Raw genomic sequence first — 17,520 nt, 5'->3', positions numbered from 1 at the left:
CAACAGATTTAAATGCTGCGGGGCAAGTTGTCATAGGGCAAGTTGTCACAGTGACATCTTGCCCCGTGTAATTTGTGACAACTAGCCCCACATAACCTTCCGTAACTGAATGTCAAACCAAAAATATTCGAATAAATAAATATATCAAAATATGCCTGCGTTTGTAATCTGTAAGATTGACAGTACTCTTTAAAATATATTCTTATTACCTTGGTTTCACAAATTCACTCACAGCACGAGATGTTTGAAGATTAAAAATTTTACATGAGAAGAATCAAAACACATTTACACAAATAAGAGAAATAATTACTGGTCGATCTCTGTAATATTTTGTGTGGAATTGGTGATGAATAATACCCTTTGCATGTAGATGGTGCAGAGTGTTAACTTCACAAATAAGGTAGAAATCGGTATTGTGACAACTTACCCCTGTGACAACTAGCCCCGGTCTCCCCTATATTCACCAAAACAGCTACCGGTTACACTGTTTCTCTTTGTCTTTAAGAGTGTGAAACAAAGATAATAATTATCTGTAATATAAGCGTCAAAGTCATATTGTAATATAGAAGGTTATGTAAGATTTTTGTTTGTTTCCTTTTTTCTTCTTTTATGGCCGTTGGGAGCTATATCCATTTAGCCAGCAACATTTCCTAAAATTAACGCCTTACTAAACTAAACCTACCATACAACAAAACTATTACGAACCTAATCGACCAATCAATGAAAGGGAAGGGAAAGGGTTGAAAAATAAACTGTTAAAATAAACTAAATAGATAAAATATAATTTTAAAACAATAATTTGACATTATATTTAATCTCCAATATTATGACAGACGTCAGTTACCATTTACAATCTCTCCAAATATAATAATGACGTCATATACACTCATCACTAATTCTAGCCAATGAAATGCTCGCTGTAATAGGAATGGCATGTCAAAAAAATCTGATTATTTCCTATATATTTTTTCAAATTTAGAATATGACAACAAGGTGAAAATTACGTACATTCCTTATTGTTTGACTTTTCCTATTGTAGAGAATTAAATATAAAATTGTGTCGATTAAAAAATAATATGTTTAAACATTTTTTTTAGCCTTGTATAGTTTTTTGTGGCCATCCAAGCTTAAGATTTGGAGATGTAGTTCAGTTTATAGAGCTATGGGGCAATAATCCTAGAAATTGTATAATATTTACAGGTAAGTTACCTATATCATTAATCGAATAGACGTGTCATCACGCAGCCTTCTGCATCCAATGTTGAACATAGGCCTCCCCTAATTTCTTCCAGTTTTATTGATCTTGGGCTTCCTGCAACCAATTCCCAGCAATCCTTTTGACGTCGTCTGTCCATCGTGTAGGTGGTCTACCTCTACTTCTTCCGTCTCCTCTTGGTCTCCACACTGTAATTTTTTGGGTCCACCTCCCATCCTTCATTCTGGCTACATGGTCCGCCCAATTCCACTTCAGCCATGCTACTCGCTCTATGACATCTGTGACGGATGTCCTTCTGATTTCTTCGTTTCTGGCCCTGTCTCTGAGAGTCGGTCCAAGTAGTGACCGTTCCATTCTTCTTTGGACCACTTTAAGTTTGGTTGCTGTGGCCTGGGTTAACGATAATGTTTCGGCGCCGTAAGTCATGACTGGAAGTACACATTGGTCGAACGTCTTCTTTTTCAAATAATTTGGCAAGTTCCTCTTGAAAATGTCTGATAGAGCTCCTGATGCGGCCCATGCTAAGGTGATCCTTCTCTGTAACTCGGCAGTTTGATTGTCACTGGCAATTTGGATTTCATCCCCTAAGTATTTATATTTATGGGCCAATGCTATTTCGTTGACGTCGACTTTCCCAAAATTAGGCCACACACAGTGCAATAATGTGTCACAACGAAGTTATTATTTTCACATTTTTGAACTGTCAATATTTTTATTTTATCATTTATTGTTTAAAAACAATACAGTTGATAAGACACCCTCAGTTGCGGAGAAAAGTATTAATAATAAAGATTTTTTATTCAGTCAATGGTGTGAGCATTGTCAGTTAAATAGTAACGTGTGGCCCAACTTTTACACACATACCTACTGTGGCAAACGTATATTTTTCAAAATTTTGGAACGCGTTTAAATCGTAGAACAATTTTAACTTTTGATTTTAATACAGATTTCAATTCTCTACAAATATTCTCTCATGACTTTTGATGTAAAATAATTAGGGAAGCAGGAATTCAACAGTTTAGAATTGTACATTGGGTTTCCTAAGGCCCGTTTTACGATTCACCACCGGGTATACATAATGATGACAATAATAACAATATTAGTAGCAATCACGCTTCACGGAATCAATATATGTACCCATTCAGACTCTGAGTTTATCACATTTCAATACAATGCAATAACAAACAGCGACACACAGTCGCTCATATATCGTCTCCCGATCGGAGGTGGCCACTGGTTACTACCGCTCACTGCGGTAACGGTTCCGGCGAAACGCCTCGTCAATACGGAGGCACCCACCTCGGAAAAGTACCAATTCACTCCATTGCATCTCTGCTGTTTTGAGTTCCTCTTGATTCAATACGTCAAGAAGAACTGATTTTATGATCCTCCTCGCTCATCTTAAATACACTCTCGGTGCCATCTCTCCTTTGGTTTCGCTGCTAGGGGGATTGTGCCAATATGGACACTCGTTCGATCTTCTGCGGTTGACCTGTCGAACGCTGGCTGCTGGTATCATATCATTAGGGCATAAATATGGCAGTCAATGAGAGCAAGAACCGGTTATTACCTCCGAATTCTATCCTACTGCATGGATTTTCATGAAATTTTAGGAATAGCCTGAAAATATCTCCTTATTCAAAGTCTACCCTATGCCTATGTGTGCTTTTGTCTTGGCGGCGGTTCCCACCCCTTCTCGGGGGTGGAAAATTTTTTGGTTAAACAACTACGGAAGTTGCTAGAGAACCTAATTCTAAGCAAAAACTGTTCTATAATTTTTTTTTCGAAAACTCAATACTTTTTGAGTTATTCGTGGTTGAAAATTGGCCATTTTCATTGAAATATAAAACCTTTTCAAACGGTTTTTTGTGAATACCTTAAAAACAATGCATATAACTAAAAAAAATTATATAAAACATTTTTGTAGCTCATAAAAAAACAAAGAGATTCGTCCCTTCTTCAATCTTCTAGTTATAACACAAAAAGAGATATGGTAGGTAAAAAGAGTTTGTTTTTTTGGTGCATGCTCAAATCAGTGTATTCAACTTGAAATAACAGAGAAACGGTCGATTTTAGGTGTATAATGCTACCAATACCTTTTATTGTACTTGAAAAGTCCTTTCAAATAAGCAATATTAAATGTCGATTACATTTAAACTAAGCGAGATAGGCTGCAAAAAATTGATGACTAACGAATTTTAAGAAAAAAATTGAGAAGTGTATTTAACCCCTCATCCACAAGAATTTAAATGCATCGTTTTCCTTCTACAATACATTTTACTATAGTGTTATGTTTATGTTCAAAAAGTTGAGCGGGTTTAAAATGACTGGTTTTTGAAAAAAATAAATCAAATTATAGAGCGCATATTTAAATTTTCTTAAAAATCTTCCTTTTTCTCCATGTAACTTGAAAATGATAAAAGATACTGTTATAAAAAATAAAATCAAAATGTTTATCTAGAAGAAACCTACATTTTTGTATGGCATCTTTTTTTTTGGCATCTCTTATCATTTTCGAGTTACATGGAGAAATAGGATGATTTTTAAGAAAATTTAAAAATGCGCTCAATAATTTGATCTTATTTTTTTTCAAAAACCATTCATTTTAAACCCGCCCAACTTTTTGAACATAAAAAGGACACTATAGTAAAATGTATTGTAGAAGGAAAACGATGCATTTAAATTCTTGTGGATGAGGGGTTAAATATATTTCTCATTTTTTTCTTAAAATACGTTAGTCATCAAATTTTTTACAGTTTATCTCGCATAGTTTGAATGTAATCGACATTTAATATTGCTTATCTTAAAGGTCTTTTCAAGCACAACAAAAGTTATTGGTAGCATTATACACCTAAAATCGACCGTTTCTCTGTTATTTCAAGTTAAATACACTGATTTAAGCATGCACCAAGAAAACAAGTTTTTTTCAATTACCATATCTCTTTTTGTGTTATAACTAGAAGATTCATAAAGGAAAGAATCTCTTTGTTATTTTATAAGCTACAAAAAATTTTTTGATGGTTTTTTTGTTAGATGCATATTTTTAAGGTATTCGCAAAAATCCGTCCGAAAAGGTGTAATTTTTCAATGAAAATGGCCAATTTTCAACCAGGAATAACTCAAAAAGTATTGAGTTTTCGAAAAAAAATTATAGAACAGTTTTTGCTTAGTATTAGGTACTCTAACAACTTCCGTAGTTTTTTAAGCAAAAAATATTCCACCCCTGAGAAGGGGTGGGAACCGCCCCCAATGCAAAAGCACACATCGGCATAGAGTAGACTTTGTTTCTTGGGCTATTCCCTACTTACTGTGAAAATATCACGTAAATCGATATAGTAGGATGGAATTCGGAGCCACATACCCTCATTGACTACCCTAAAATTGCTCTTTAGATAGTTAATTTACATAATATTGTTAAATGTTTGGTGTATAATAATTATTCTTATATTTTAGAACCCGACTTCGATTATATCGAAGCTCTAGCACCTTATCAACCGTTGCAAATAAAAGTTGCTCACTGTGCGATTGATACATCCCTGAATTTTACCCAAGCCAATAAACTCATCAAAGATCTAAAACCTAAAACACTTGTAGTGCCGGAATGTTACACTCTGCCTCCAGTTAGCGCGCCAAATTTAACAGAATTGGTTATTGGACACCACACTGAAAGTTCTGTAATACCTTATAAATGGGGGGAGGTAAGTAAAACATCTTTATAATAGCAATCAATCTTTCAACTTAAAATTGTCTAAAAAACATTTAACACTGCACTGAGTATACAGGGTGTCCCAGACTAATTTATCCACGTTATATCCTCTTTTGAAGATTTTTGAATGGGACAAAAACTGATGTATTCCATTTCTAATACGCTTTAATATGGAGTAAAAAAATCATTCCCTAAATATTCATCCCTTAGTTACAAACCCTAACTATAAATTTTTTTAATAGTACCCTGTACATTTTTTTATAATTTTTGATGTGGTCTTCCATCGCCTATTCGACAAATTTTTCAAAAATAAAAAGGGGTTCAAAAGTAGTCAAGAAAATATCAGCTATTTTTTTTTTGTTAAATTAATCACGAAAGCCCTAAAGCTTAAAGTTTTGTAGTATTGTAGTCCACCTGTTGCAACACACATTTCGAATCGTGCCAGAAGATTTCTTGTACATGTCAAGACTCAAGAGGTGACAAATAAGGTGAACACATAATTTCTAGAGTTGTTTGATATCCAGTGGTTATTGAAACGGTTTTGTATGTGGTTCCTATCGATTCTCGCATTGTGTGGAGGAGCTCTGTCTTGTTGCAACCATATTTTTTGACGTTCATTAAGAGGAATATCTTCTAGCAAATCGGTATGTTTTCTAAAAAATCTAAATATCTAACACCTGTTAAAGTGCCGTTGAAAATGTAAGGACCTATAACACGGTCATTAAATAGACCGCACCACACATTTATACCCCAAATATTTTGAAACTTTGTTTCCATCATCCAATGTGGGTTCACGGGGGACCAATAATTTGAATAAGGAACTTGCATATTTTTGAAGTTATACTTCTTTACGGGCGTAATGACGGTGAAATTTTATATGGGAAAACCTAGCGACCGGGCGCATGCGCATTATAACTTTGTTCTGATTGGATGTTCAAATGACATGACAAAAATTATCCAATATGGCAGCTGTGGCACAGCTGTGGGACTGTGTTTGATTATAATGTATGCTTGTTGCGTTTTAAAATTTGTAGGAAGAGAAACAACAAACAAAAAGTTAGTTAATGGTTATACTGCCTTTTTAAATAGTTTTCATATTATATTTTTGGACTTATTTACATAGAAGAGATGATTGTTGCATGCCAATGTGAAAGCTCATCAAACTGTGCCTAGTATGAGTGCCGCAGATCTCGCTTATTCAAAGCTAAAGAATCTTTCACTGGTAAGTGTTTTATAAATAGTTGATCAAATTTTGTTATGATATTTGAACATAGCCACTTTGCACGACGCAAGTGATTGCGAAATTTATTAGTCGTTATACGGGCTCCGATACCTACCTTGAACCTACCAAAATACATAAGTAGTATGTAATACTTTTTTTTACATAATTTGATTACCATCAAAATTTCTATCAATATTCACCTAATATATTGTCTTCTTACCCTATGTTTTGTTGTATTTTTTCAATTCTAAATCATTTCAATTCAAAATCAAAATAATTTGATTTACATAAGTTAAAAATGTCAAAAGGTTAATCTGTTTAGTTAGACGATCTTCGCACATAATGACAAGCTGCCTCTGTGGTGCAGTTTTAATGCGGGTGAATCCCAATACAACGCAAATACCAGCCGCGTGGTAAGTTGGTTCGAATCCCAATAGAAACTTTTATTTTTTTATTTTTTTTTATACATTTTATGATTGTAAGTATATTTATTATATAATTTTATTTTCAGAAAATACGTATTTAGTTAAAAATTTTTCCGACAATTAATGTTCAGAAATCATTTGTGGCATTTTTAATGTGTTTGTGTGTGTTTTATTTTTTTATTATTTTAATTTTTGGCACTGTTTTAATAAAAATGTTTGAGAAGTATTAAGTATAAATTAATTTAATATTTAAATAAAATATAAATAAAAAGTATATTAATTTCGTTTATAATCATATAATCATATAATCATATAATAGAAGTATAACTTCTTACGTGCGTACAAAGTACACACACATTCTTTTTTATTACATAATAATGTTCAGTTTTGTTTAAAAATGAGATTTCCAAAATTTCACGCTTAAAAATCTCATAATAACTTAGAAATACAAATTTACCATCTTCTGCGATATTGAAATAGTTCGAACGACCCGTGACGTCACATAGTTTTACTATACATATATATTTATGGTTATATTTAGTTCTTCTTCTCCTTCTTTAGTGTATTGGCCTCCACCTACTTGGGTATTTGGCCAGCTCATCGTCGCGGAATAAGGGAAAAATATTTATATTCTAATGACATTTATCGTATGTCATTGTAATAATATATACCAGTTTGTTGAGACTGGAGTTTGATACAGTTTTTGAAGGAAAGAAAAGAAGGTTTACTATGGAAAATAAAACCATTTTGTATAAGTACAAGTTTTCTATGAATAGTTCAAACGATCAAAAACACTTGTGACTAATTTAAAATTATATACAATTTTGTTTACTTTTTTGGTGCAGAATGTAAACATTAACCATATGACGTCACGACGCGTTTTGGGCTAGCTGCTTTAATTTGAATTTAGAATCGTCTTTAGGGGCCAGACGGAACATAAAAACTCTTTATAACCCGGTCTATATAGACATTTCAAATAACAAAAATTGCCGGAGAGCCAAATTTTGGTGGAGAGCTAGGGTATACCATAACAAATAAAGTTTAAAAAGTCCCCATCGATCCCATGTGTGCGTCAAAAGTTATTCGGGGTCAAAGGTCAAAATTTGAGATTTTTTGGATTTTTTTCGAAAACGGTAAGTTTTATCAAAAAAAAACCTTAAACCAAAGTTGTAGATCTTAAAATTCTCTACAAAAATAGTCCTTACTATTTTTTTCCTAAGAGTTGCCATTCATGAGATATCGCGATTCAAAGAGTCACATTATACATAATATGCACACGTTTCCACACCACCTGTGAGGTAGTGTACTCGGGGCGTTTTTTTTACCGTGGTTTCCCCTGTAGGCCTACTCCACTAACTGTTTTGACAATTTTAGGATAATTTAAGGAAACAATACCGGTCAAGTTCTAGATATTACCTTATTATTGATATTGATTATTGATATTGCTATTGATTATTAGGTTAACTATTGTTTTGATTTCTTTAGATATTTTAATCAGATTCATATTCTTGAAAGTCTACTTCAACAGTCAAGTCTTCTTCGATTTCATCTTCTTCCTCTTCCTCTTGCTGGATGGTCAAAAATTGTTCAAATGTGACTGAGTCATTGGTCTCTTCATTAAAATCACAGGAGTCTTCCTCTGTTGTACTAAACTGGACATTTGAGCAAGACTGACCTTGGCAGTTGGTACACACTAGAGAACACATCAAACCGACTTTTTTACATCCACATTTGGCACTACAACCTTTTTTGCAATTGCAAAAAATAGTGTTAAGGAGTTTTTCTGGAACAGGTGGGAGTAATGTTTTAATCGGTTCCAGAGTATTATCTATTAATTTCCAACCCCAGTCTTCTGGATTCAGTTCATTGCCTAGCCATGTTTGAACTTGATAATATACTCGATACAAATGTTGAAAAGCAGATGCTGATGTTGGAGGAAGACATGATAGTTGTACTTGTTTCTTGTTTCGCGTATTTTTTACAAACGTTAGGTATATCGGTATTTATCAAGACAAATAATTTTTTTGGAGCTCCATAAACCGCAAGAAGAAAGCGAATTCCTTCCGTAATTATTGTTTGCGGTGTAGAATCAAGTTCTATAAAAACTTTACAGCAGTCAGTCATATCTTTTTTTTTCGAATAATTTAAGTACTGACGTTTTGCCCCTTCTGTACATTGCGGACGTAGTGTCGCAGCCGGTTATCGCATGTAAAAATAAATTGTACTTTTGGCATTTGGGATAAGCCGATAAACTATTCGAAGAATATATCTCTGTTCGCTGTTGAGCCCTTCCAGGTTTCAGAAAATAAATAACTTTATCTACTGGAGTCCTTGCAGTAATCAGTACCAACAAATCAACATCTTCACCAACAAGGACATCTGCCTCATTTTTAGCTTGTTTCACTTCAATATTCAATATGTAAAAGTTTATTGCAAATAAATCAAAACTGAGACATTTTTAAAACTATAAAATTGTACAAATAACGGTAACGGTACTAAATGGTAGACGCTTGTAATAAGTACTTATATTCACTTGAACCTTTAGCACTAAAAGAAACAGATAATATTATGAACCAGACCTACGGACAATACTGAAGCCATTGCCTATAATAGACAATCTGTTCTTTTTTAAACAGTGGTATAGCCAAATGTTTTTCAAGGCCACGTGGATAGAGGAAATTCAGTTTGGGATTGATTACCTTTTGAAGAAATATTTTCAGAATAGTATAATATACTATATAAGAGACACAAATAGGCATTTATACTTTATACTTGTCTTAAGGGCCACATATGTATATACGTGGCTTATATGTGCATATAATGTATAAAGTAACTTTTAAAATCGCGATATCTCAGGAATGGTAACTCTTAGGAAAAAAATTGTAAGGACAATTTTTGTAGAGAATGTTAAGATCAACAACTTTGGTTTGAGGTTTTTTTGATAAAACTTACCGTTTTCGAAAAAAATCCAAAAAATCTCAAATTTTGACCTTTGACCCCGAATAACTTTTGACGCACACATGGGATCGATGGGGACTTTTTAAACTTTATTTGTTATGGTATACCCTAGCTCTCCACCAAAATTTGGCTCTCCGGCAATTTTTGTTATTTGCCAAGCATTTTGATGTCTAAGTTGACCGGATTATTAGGGGCCAAACAAAAAATCTTATTGAATCCTTTACCATTAAACGCAAATAACCTGAAAACTACTCATTCTATCACATTGAGACAAGAGGATGATATTTACGTAAATTGTAACAAAGAATCAAAAAATATGCTGGAATGATTATTACGACAGTGGCGTAGATTTTGAGGGGGGAAAATTAAGTATATATCCCTACATCACGCCTCTGGTAACAGCGGAAACCTATCTTTTAACACTAGTCAAAGTGTTCTAACATGTGTAAACCGTTTGTCAAGTTTGAACAAAAAATATTGGAAGGTGTTAAAACAATGGGCTAAAATCATTTTAGGATATTTGTAATAAAACACTCTGTATCTCGGTAAGGAGGAATATTTTATTTAAGTGTTTTAGGTTAAATCTTCATATTTTGTGCTAAGGTTTCTCCAGTTACTATATGGACAATTACTAATGAAACACCCTGTGTAATGCTTCGGTTCCATGATGAAACTGTATTCATGTGATAATATACAGGGTGTCCAGAAACTCTACTGACAAACGAAGACAGGAGATTCCTCAGATAATTTTAAGACAATTTAACCAAATTCACCTAGTCCGAAAATGCTTCTTAAGGGAGCTAGAGCTCTTTGAAGATGGCGTCTTGTAATTAGTTTTTCTTAATTACCTCTAGAACGCGTTTAGTTAGAAAAACGAAAATTGGTACACAAATTTATCTTCCAGAGATAAATCGAATCCATTGATTGTGAATTTCTAGTACCAGTCATAGGCGTTCGTTTTGGGTGGGGCAACGGTTATTTTATCGCATAACTTTTTTGTCTTTAACTTTTAAGCATTTTTGATACTGGATTATTAAATTGTGGGTATTCTGGTACTAAAAGGTACTCTTGATTTAAGTCGGTAGGACACACCGTTTTCTAGAAAAATCGATTTGAAATTTTTTCGTTTTCTTGAATTTGAAAAAAAAAATTAAAAAAAAACGGTGTATTTTACCAACTTAAAGCAAGAGTAACTTTTAGTTCTAGAATAACCTCATAATTTAATAATCTAGTGTCAAAAATTCTTAAAAATGAAAGACAAAAAAGTTATGCGATAAAATAACCGTTGACCTACCCAAAACGGACGCATATGACCGGTACTAGAAATTTGCAATTAATAAAATCAATTCATCTCTGGAATATAAATAAACGTACCAGTTTTCGTTTTTCTAAATAGTTTTTTTTTTAATTTTTTTTGATATTCAAAAAACGAAAAATTTTCAAATCGATTTTTCTAGAAAACGGTATCTCTTATCAACTTAATGTAAGAGTACCTTTTAGTACTACAATATCTTACATTTTAATAATCTAGACTCAAAAATGCTTAAAAAATAAAAACAAAAAAGTTATGCGATAATTTAACTGTTGCCCTACCCAAAACGGACGCCTATGACCGGTACTAAAAATTTTCAATAGGAGGAATTGAGTTATCTCTGGAAGTTAAATATGTGTACCAATTTTAGTTTTTATAAATAGAAACGTTCTGGAGATATTTAAGAAAAAGTAATTACCAGACGCCATCTTCAAATAGCTCTAGCTCCTTTAGGAAGCATTTTCGGACTAGATGAATTGGGTTAAATTGTCTTAAAATTATCTGAGGAATCTCCTGTATTCTTTTGTCGGTAGAGTTTCTGGACACCCTGTATATCCTGTTTGTACCGGGTGTCCCAATAAGAATGGCTCTCGGCCATATCTCAGGAACCGTTTATAGTAGAGCTTTGAAATAAAAAATTTTATAACAAAAGTTGCCTCAGGAAAAGCCTGGAAATTATTTTCATAATTGTGGGACCACCGCTAGAGGGCGTAATTGAATATCAAAAATTAAAAAATCTAAATTTTACAAAATTTTCCTAATGAAGGGGCACTGGAAATCCGATCGTCGTATTCTTCATAAAATTCTACGCATATTTGATTTGACAAGTTTAGGTCTACCTTTGGAAATAAGAGGTGGGGGTGAGTGGGAACCTTGTTATGAAAAACTGGGTGTGAGTCCGGTTCTGCTTAATCAAATTTTGCAAACTTGGTCTTGTTGAAGACAGATATTTTTCGTCAATGTAAAAGTTATGATTTTGAACCAATTTACTGAGTAATATGCCGGCTAGAAGGCGTTATTTAATTTTTTTCAGAAATCTAGTGTTCCTTGGAAAATATTAAATACAAACATGCATTTTTAATACCATATTATAAAATTAGACAAAATTAGCAACAGAATAGCGAAAACCGCATGTTAATACCTTTTTTCTATCTCGAGATATCTTACAAAACGTGTAAATTTAAAAACATAACTGTTACTGTCACCGGTAAACGAAATTCATTAAAAGTAGTGTGCTATGGAAACAACAAAGAAACATTTTCCAGCTGTCAACGTATATTAGGTCTTTTCAACGCTTCTCATTTGTTTCGAGCCTCGTTCATATCTCATATATTAATATTATACACGGATTATACGGCATATGACAGAGGCTCGAAACAAATGAGAAGCGTTGAAAAGCCCTATTACAAAGAAATAAAAACAACTATTTAGTGATGACATAAACGTTGAAATTTTTGCCCATCATTTTCGTTGCAAACATTTACTCTTTCAAGAATAGATTGAACAGCAGTCTCAATTTCTGCTCTCGATATGCTTTGAACTGTTTGAACGGTGTTTAGTATTCTCTGGATAATGTATTCTAGAGTAGTGTATGATGGGCAACAATTTGAATATTTAGGTCGTCACTAAGTAGTTCTTTTTGTTCTGTGTTATATTTAATTTTAATAGTATTGTTTCTCTTTATATTGTTGTTTTAATTAATTATATTTTTATACGTTGACATCTGGCAAATGTTATTTTGTTTTTTTCCACAGCAGACTACTTTTCATTAACTTAGTTTACCGGTGATAGTAACAGTTACGTATAAAATTTACACGTTTCTCGAGATATCTTGAGATAGAAAAAAGGTATCGACATGCGGTTTTCGCTATTCTATTGCTAATTTAATCTAATTTTATATAGTATGATTAAAAATGCATACTTGTATTTAATATTTTCCAAAGAAAACTAGATTTCTGAAAAAAATTAAATAACGCCTCCCAGCTGGCTTATTACTTATTAGGATGGTTCAAAATTATTACGCTTACATTGAAGAAAAAGATCTGTCTTCAACAAGACCCAGTTTTCAAAATTTGATTTAGCAGAACCGGACTTACAGCCATTTTTTCATAACAAGGTTCCCACTCACCCCCACCTCTTATTTGCAAAGGTAGAGTTAAACTTGTTAAATCAAATATGCGCAGAATTTGATGAAGAATACAATAATCGAATTTCCAGTGCCCCTTCATTAGGAAAATTTTGTAAAATTTAGATTTTTTTATTTTTGATATTCAATTACGCCCCCTAGCGGTGAACCCACAATTATGAAAATAATTTCCAGGCTTTTCCTGAGGCAAATTTTGTTATAAAATTTTTTATTTCAAAGCTCTACTATAAACGGTTCCTGAGATATGGCCGAGAGCCATTCTTATTGGGACACCCGGTACATTTATAACAGCAGTATTAATACTTTTTTATAATATCCATAAATTTCAATGTTTTAGGTGATAAACTTACCCCTCAAACGAAAACAAGGTCAAGTATTTATCGATACTAACGTAGCCCAACAAATTCTACCTGTTGAAATAAAGCCTGGAATTAGTTTGTCAACGGTAACTGGTTCTCTTAATGTGAAAGACAATGTTCATAATATACAAGTAAGTATCCAGCTTTAGACGTTTAAAGTATCGAGCCATCGAGAAGAATTCTATTTAGGCTTTCAAATGCAAATGTTTCGGGTTGGTTCTTTAGCCAGTTCCCGACACAATGACCTGTATTAACTTATACATTTATAGCATAGTCGAAATATACACTGCGCGTCAGAAAACGGGCCACCCACAATTTTTTTATATTGAATAAATTAAATACATAAATGAATTCTCACGTGTACTGAGAAGCTAAAATGAGGCTATATGCATATAATAAAGAAATATTAATTTCTAATTTCCCAATTCTCTGATGTTTGGAAAAAAGCGATTAAGTCATAAAATCAAAGTTTACAGGGGGAATACTTGAATGTTTCAAAAATCGCACATGTTACCTTTAACCAATTTAGTACAATAGTACCATTCAATGCAATGTACCATAATAAAATGATAATTATATCAAGAAGACGATTTTCGTAGATTTTTAATATTTTAAATGCACTTAAGACATATAGATTTTACTATTTACTGACTTAAGACCTACTGACCGCAATTTTTTTATTTATTTATTATCGAACAGCATCAACCACTTTGGGTTATTAGCTGTACTGTAATTAATACATGGTTACTTAAACCTAATACATAATATTTTGATTATTACATATAATATTATGTTCACAGTTAAGTAACAATATCATAATTTACAAATTAGAAATGGGATCTACAAAATGTTAACAATGGTTACAGTTTGTTTAAATCATTAATGTTTTTCAAATAATTTGTAAGCTTACAGTGTGGTCTTAAATACTGCTTTTATACTGTTAGGTATTGAGAGTTTTCCTATTTGTTTATCACTTGTGAAGGATTTATAGTCGGAAACAGACACTAAGATCACTAACACTGAAAATGCACTGTGTATTGCTTCTCTGGTATGAAAGACTGCTTTTTCGTTTCCTTGAAGTCTAATGTGTGATGGAACCCATATAAAGCCTACATGCTGCCTCGTGTTCTTTAGGAAATGTAATAATTGTTCTTTTATTAAAATGCCTATAGGATTACTTGTATATAACTGTTCTATCGTATGTAATGCCCTAATTCCATTGTAACTTTATTATTTTATATATTCTATTGTAATTTTAGTATCGAATCGAAGATTTTATTTTACTTCTGGAGCTGAATTTGTCGAACAATCACTATCTTTTAATAATTTAGTGCATTTGATTTTCATGCCTTTTTCTGTAAAATACGGTTTAATAATTGTTGATATCATGTATATAAAGTTTTGTATATCCGTTGTGTATGTTTGTAGTAAACTCAAGGGATCGGTCAAGCTAGTATAATTTTCAAAAAAGTCAAGAGTTTGTTCATATGTTAAGTTAAAATTATTTGACGTATCGTGAAATACTGTTTTTGTTGGCATCATTATTTCCTGAATTGATGTGGTAGATTCAGTTTGCTTTTTTTGTTTCTTTTTGGTTCGTGTTGGTATTTTAAATTCTTTATTTAATTCTTCAGTGGGAGATGGACTAGTGTTAATTTCCGAAATTGTTCTCGTATTGGTCGTTGACTGATCCTTAGATATATAATATGTTTCCATAAATAATACGGGAAGTATTAAATTAGTATCTGTTTGTTGGTTAAGTGAAGGTTCGGCGCTAGAATTACTGACTGGATGAACTGGTTCCATTTCTAAGGGTGATGGATTAGACTGGGGGGATTCTTGTGGTTGTTGTTGTATTGGTTGTTGTGGTTGGTGGTGGATATGAGAGGAATCATTTTGATGATTATGATTTGGACAATTTGCTACAATGTGATCTGTTTTCTTACATTTAAAACATGAAGGTTTATCTAAACCTAAAAATATGCGATACGAAGTTTGTTCATATGACATTAAGAAAGAAGAAGGAAGGTCTATATCTACAAGTGGTTGAATATAAGTTTGTCTTCTAAAACTGAGGACGTGTTGAAATTCTGGAAGTTGACTACCGATTCTAAGGAAGGTTAAAGGTGACATTAATTTAAGACCTAATCTGGTTAACTCATTCTCTATTAAAATATGTGTAATAGAAGGGTAAACACCCGATAGTAACAGTCTTTCGTTCGGAGTTATCAATTTTCGTGCTTTTAGATTTTCACCTTTAATTGTTATTTCTGCTGGACCGGACGTAAATTTTTTCACCAAGGATTCGCTGGATAGGTAAACGCATATTCTGTTATTTGACAGTCTTGATGAAAATAAAATATTCCGTGGATGAACAACTTCACCAAGTGCTATTAAGTACTCTTCTACTTTAGTATGAGGTAGCGAATTAAATAAAATTGCTTGAAGCTTTGAAGGAAACTGAATTGAATTGTTGTTTAGCATAGCTGAATACGATGTTTTGTTTTGAGGTTGTTGATCGTCAGTCATGATTGTTGACAAATTAGTTAGGTTGGATCTGGTATCATTTGGTAAACTCATTAGTAATTATGAACCAGTTGTAGAACCAGAACTGGTTCTGATAACTGGCCTTTCGGCCGTCACTTAACCTTACAAACGGTATTCTTTGTAATGTTTTGAATAAATAAAATAATAATAACTCACTGTTTTATTCCGTAAGGTAACTGCACTATATACTATTACTTTTTGCTTGTTTTCAGGTTTATTTGGATACAAATTACTATGAAAATGATAATTTTTCGGGACTGAAATGTAAACACAGTTTGTGTTACCATGTTCAGGGCCGGACTCCACCGCAACTTTTCTGTATCTATATTTTTGTGTATCTACCATTGAAAGTGATAATCGGAGAGATAGAAGCGGATTTTGTGCGTGATAAGTAATATGGAAAAACTTATTATTGATTTTTAATTGCAGGAAATGACTAGCGATATTTTACCTAATCAAGTGGTGAAATACGAATGGGGTTCATTAAACATCACTGAATTTCTACAAAAACTTTCCCAAGAAGGAGTTACGGATGCTAAAGTTGAATCTTTAGGAGGAAATGTAATCGTAATTCACTTGGTAAGTTATATTTGTATCAATTTTGATAAAACAATATATATGTATATGATCATAGTGTTTTTACTATTATAACTAGTATAAACCAAGTAAGCAGTTTGTCAGAGAGTCGGAGGTAATGAACACACTCAAAACACAAGTTTTATTGTATGTATATAGTTGTTCCATTTTATCTTTGCCCATGCGTCATGATTAATTTTCAAAGAAATTAAATCAAAACATAAAGTAAAACGTACGTCGATGTGTATATACATTGTGTATACTATATACTACACACATCGACGTACGTTTCACTTTATGCTTCGATTTAATTTCTTTGAAAATTAATCATGACGCATGGGCAAAGATAAAATGGAACAACTATAGCTCCGAATATTTGACGTGTTCCATTTTCCTTGCCGTTTATCATTATATATCATTCACAGTCCGATGAGCTGTGCCAACTTGTAAATTTTTATTTGCATATGATTTCGGTGTTCAGTTGGCAGGCAGATGTCATACACAAATTCAAGATATTTTGTTTGAATAAGTTCCATTGGATGCCTGTTCGATCGTCAGTTACTTTTCTCATTGCCCAATCTGTCATAATAAGGAATATGTTAGGGTATAATACACAACCCTGTTTCGCCTGAGTGTTCCAGTTTAGCTTTGTATCCTTCGTAGAAGAGTTAAATAAAGTTTATGATTTTTGGTGGTATAACATAGAATCTTGGGATTTTACACCTATGTACCGTAACTATACAGTCGAAGGCCTTGGAAATGTCGATAAAACTTACATTTATATCTATTCCATCCATTTGTTTGCTCCAAGGGAACTTGCACATTTTTTTATTACATAATAATGTTCAGTTTTGTATAAAAATGAGATTTCCAAAATTTCACGCTTCAAAAACTCATAATAACTTAGGCCCGGTTTTTCAGTGATCGGTTAAAATTTTGGTTAGCTAACCTAGTTTAAATTTTAACCAGTATTTTAACCGTCATAGCGTTTTTCAGTGCTTTAAATCAAGTTAAGAAAATCTCGGTTAGCTAACCACTTTTTTCTTCTGTTGG

At 32.7% G+C, this 17,520-nt stretch overlaps 1 protein-coding gene across 1 annotated transcript in view; it reads left to right on the top strand.

The window, feature by feature from the left end:
• Positions 1 to 17,520, top strand: part of LOC126882933 (integrator complex subunit 9) — a 33,711-nt gene that overhangs the window by 12,985 nt on the left and 3,206 nt on the right. Inside the window, exons 7-10 of the mRNA XM_050648010.1 lie at positions 1,098 to 1,200; positions 4,670 to 4,914; positions 13,323 to 13,475; positions 16,321 to 16,470. Coding sequence (XP_050503967.1) covers positions 1,098 to 1,200; positions 4,670 to 4,914; positions 13,323 to 13,475; positions 16,321 to 16,470 — 651 coding nt within the window. The remainder of the gene's footprint in view (positions 1 to 1,097; positions 1,201 to 4,669; positions 4,915 to 13,322; positions 13,476 to 16,320; positions 16,471 to 17,520) is intronic.

This window comes from Diabrotica virgifera, chromosome 4 (assembly GCF_917563875.1).
Source record: "Diabrotica virgifera virgifera chromosome 4, PGI_DIABVI_V3a".
In the NCBI taxonomy this organism is placed as follows: Eukaryota; Metazoa; Arthropoda; class Insecta; order Coleoptera; family Chrysomelidae; genus Diabrotica; species Diabrotica virgifera.
Note: the sequence above shows the minus strand (reverse complement) of the source record. Positions and strands in the feature narration are given on the sequence as shown.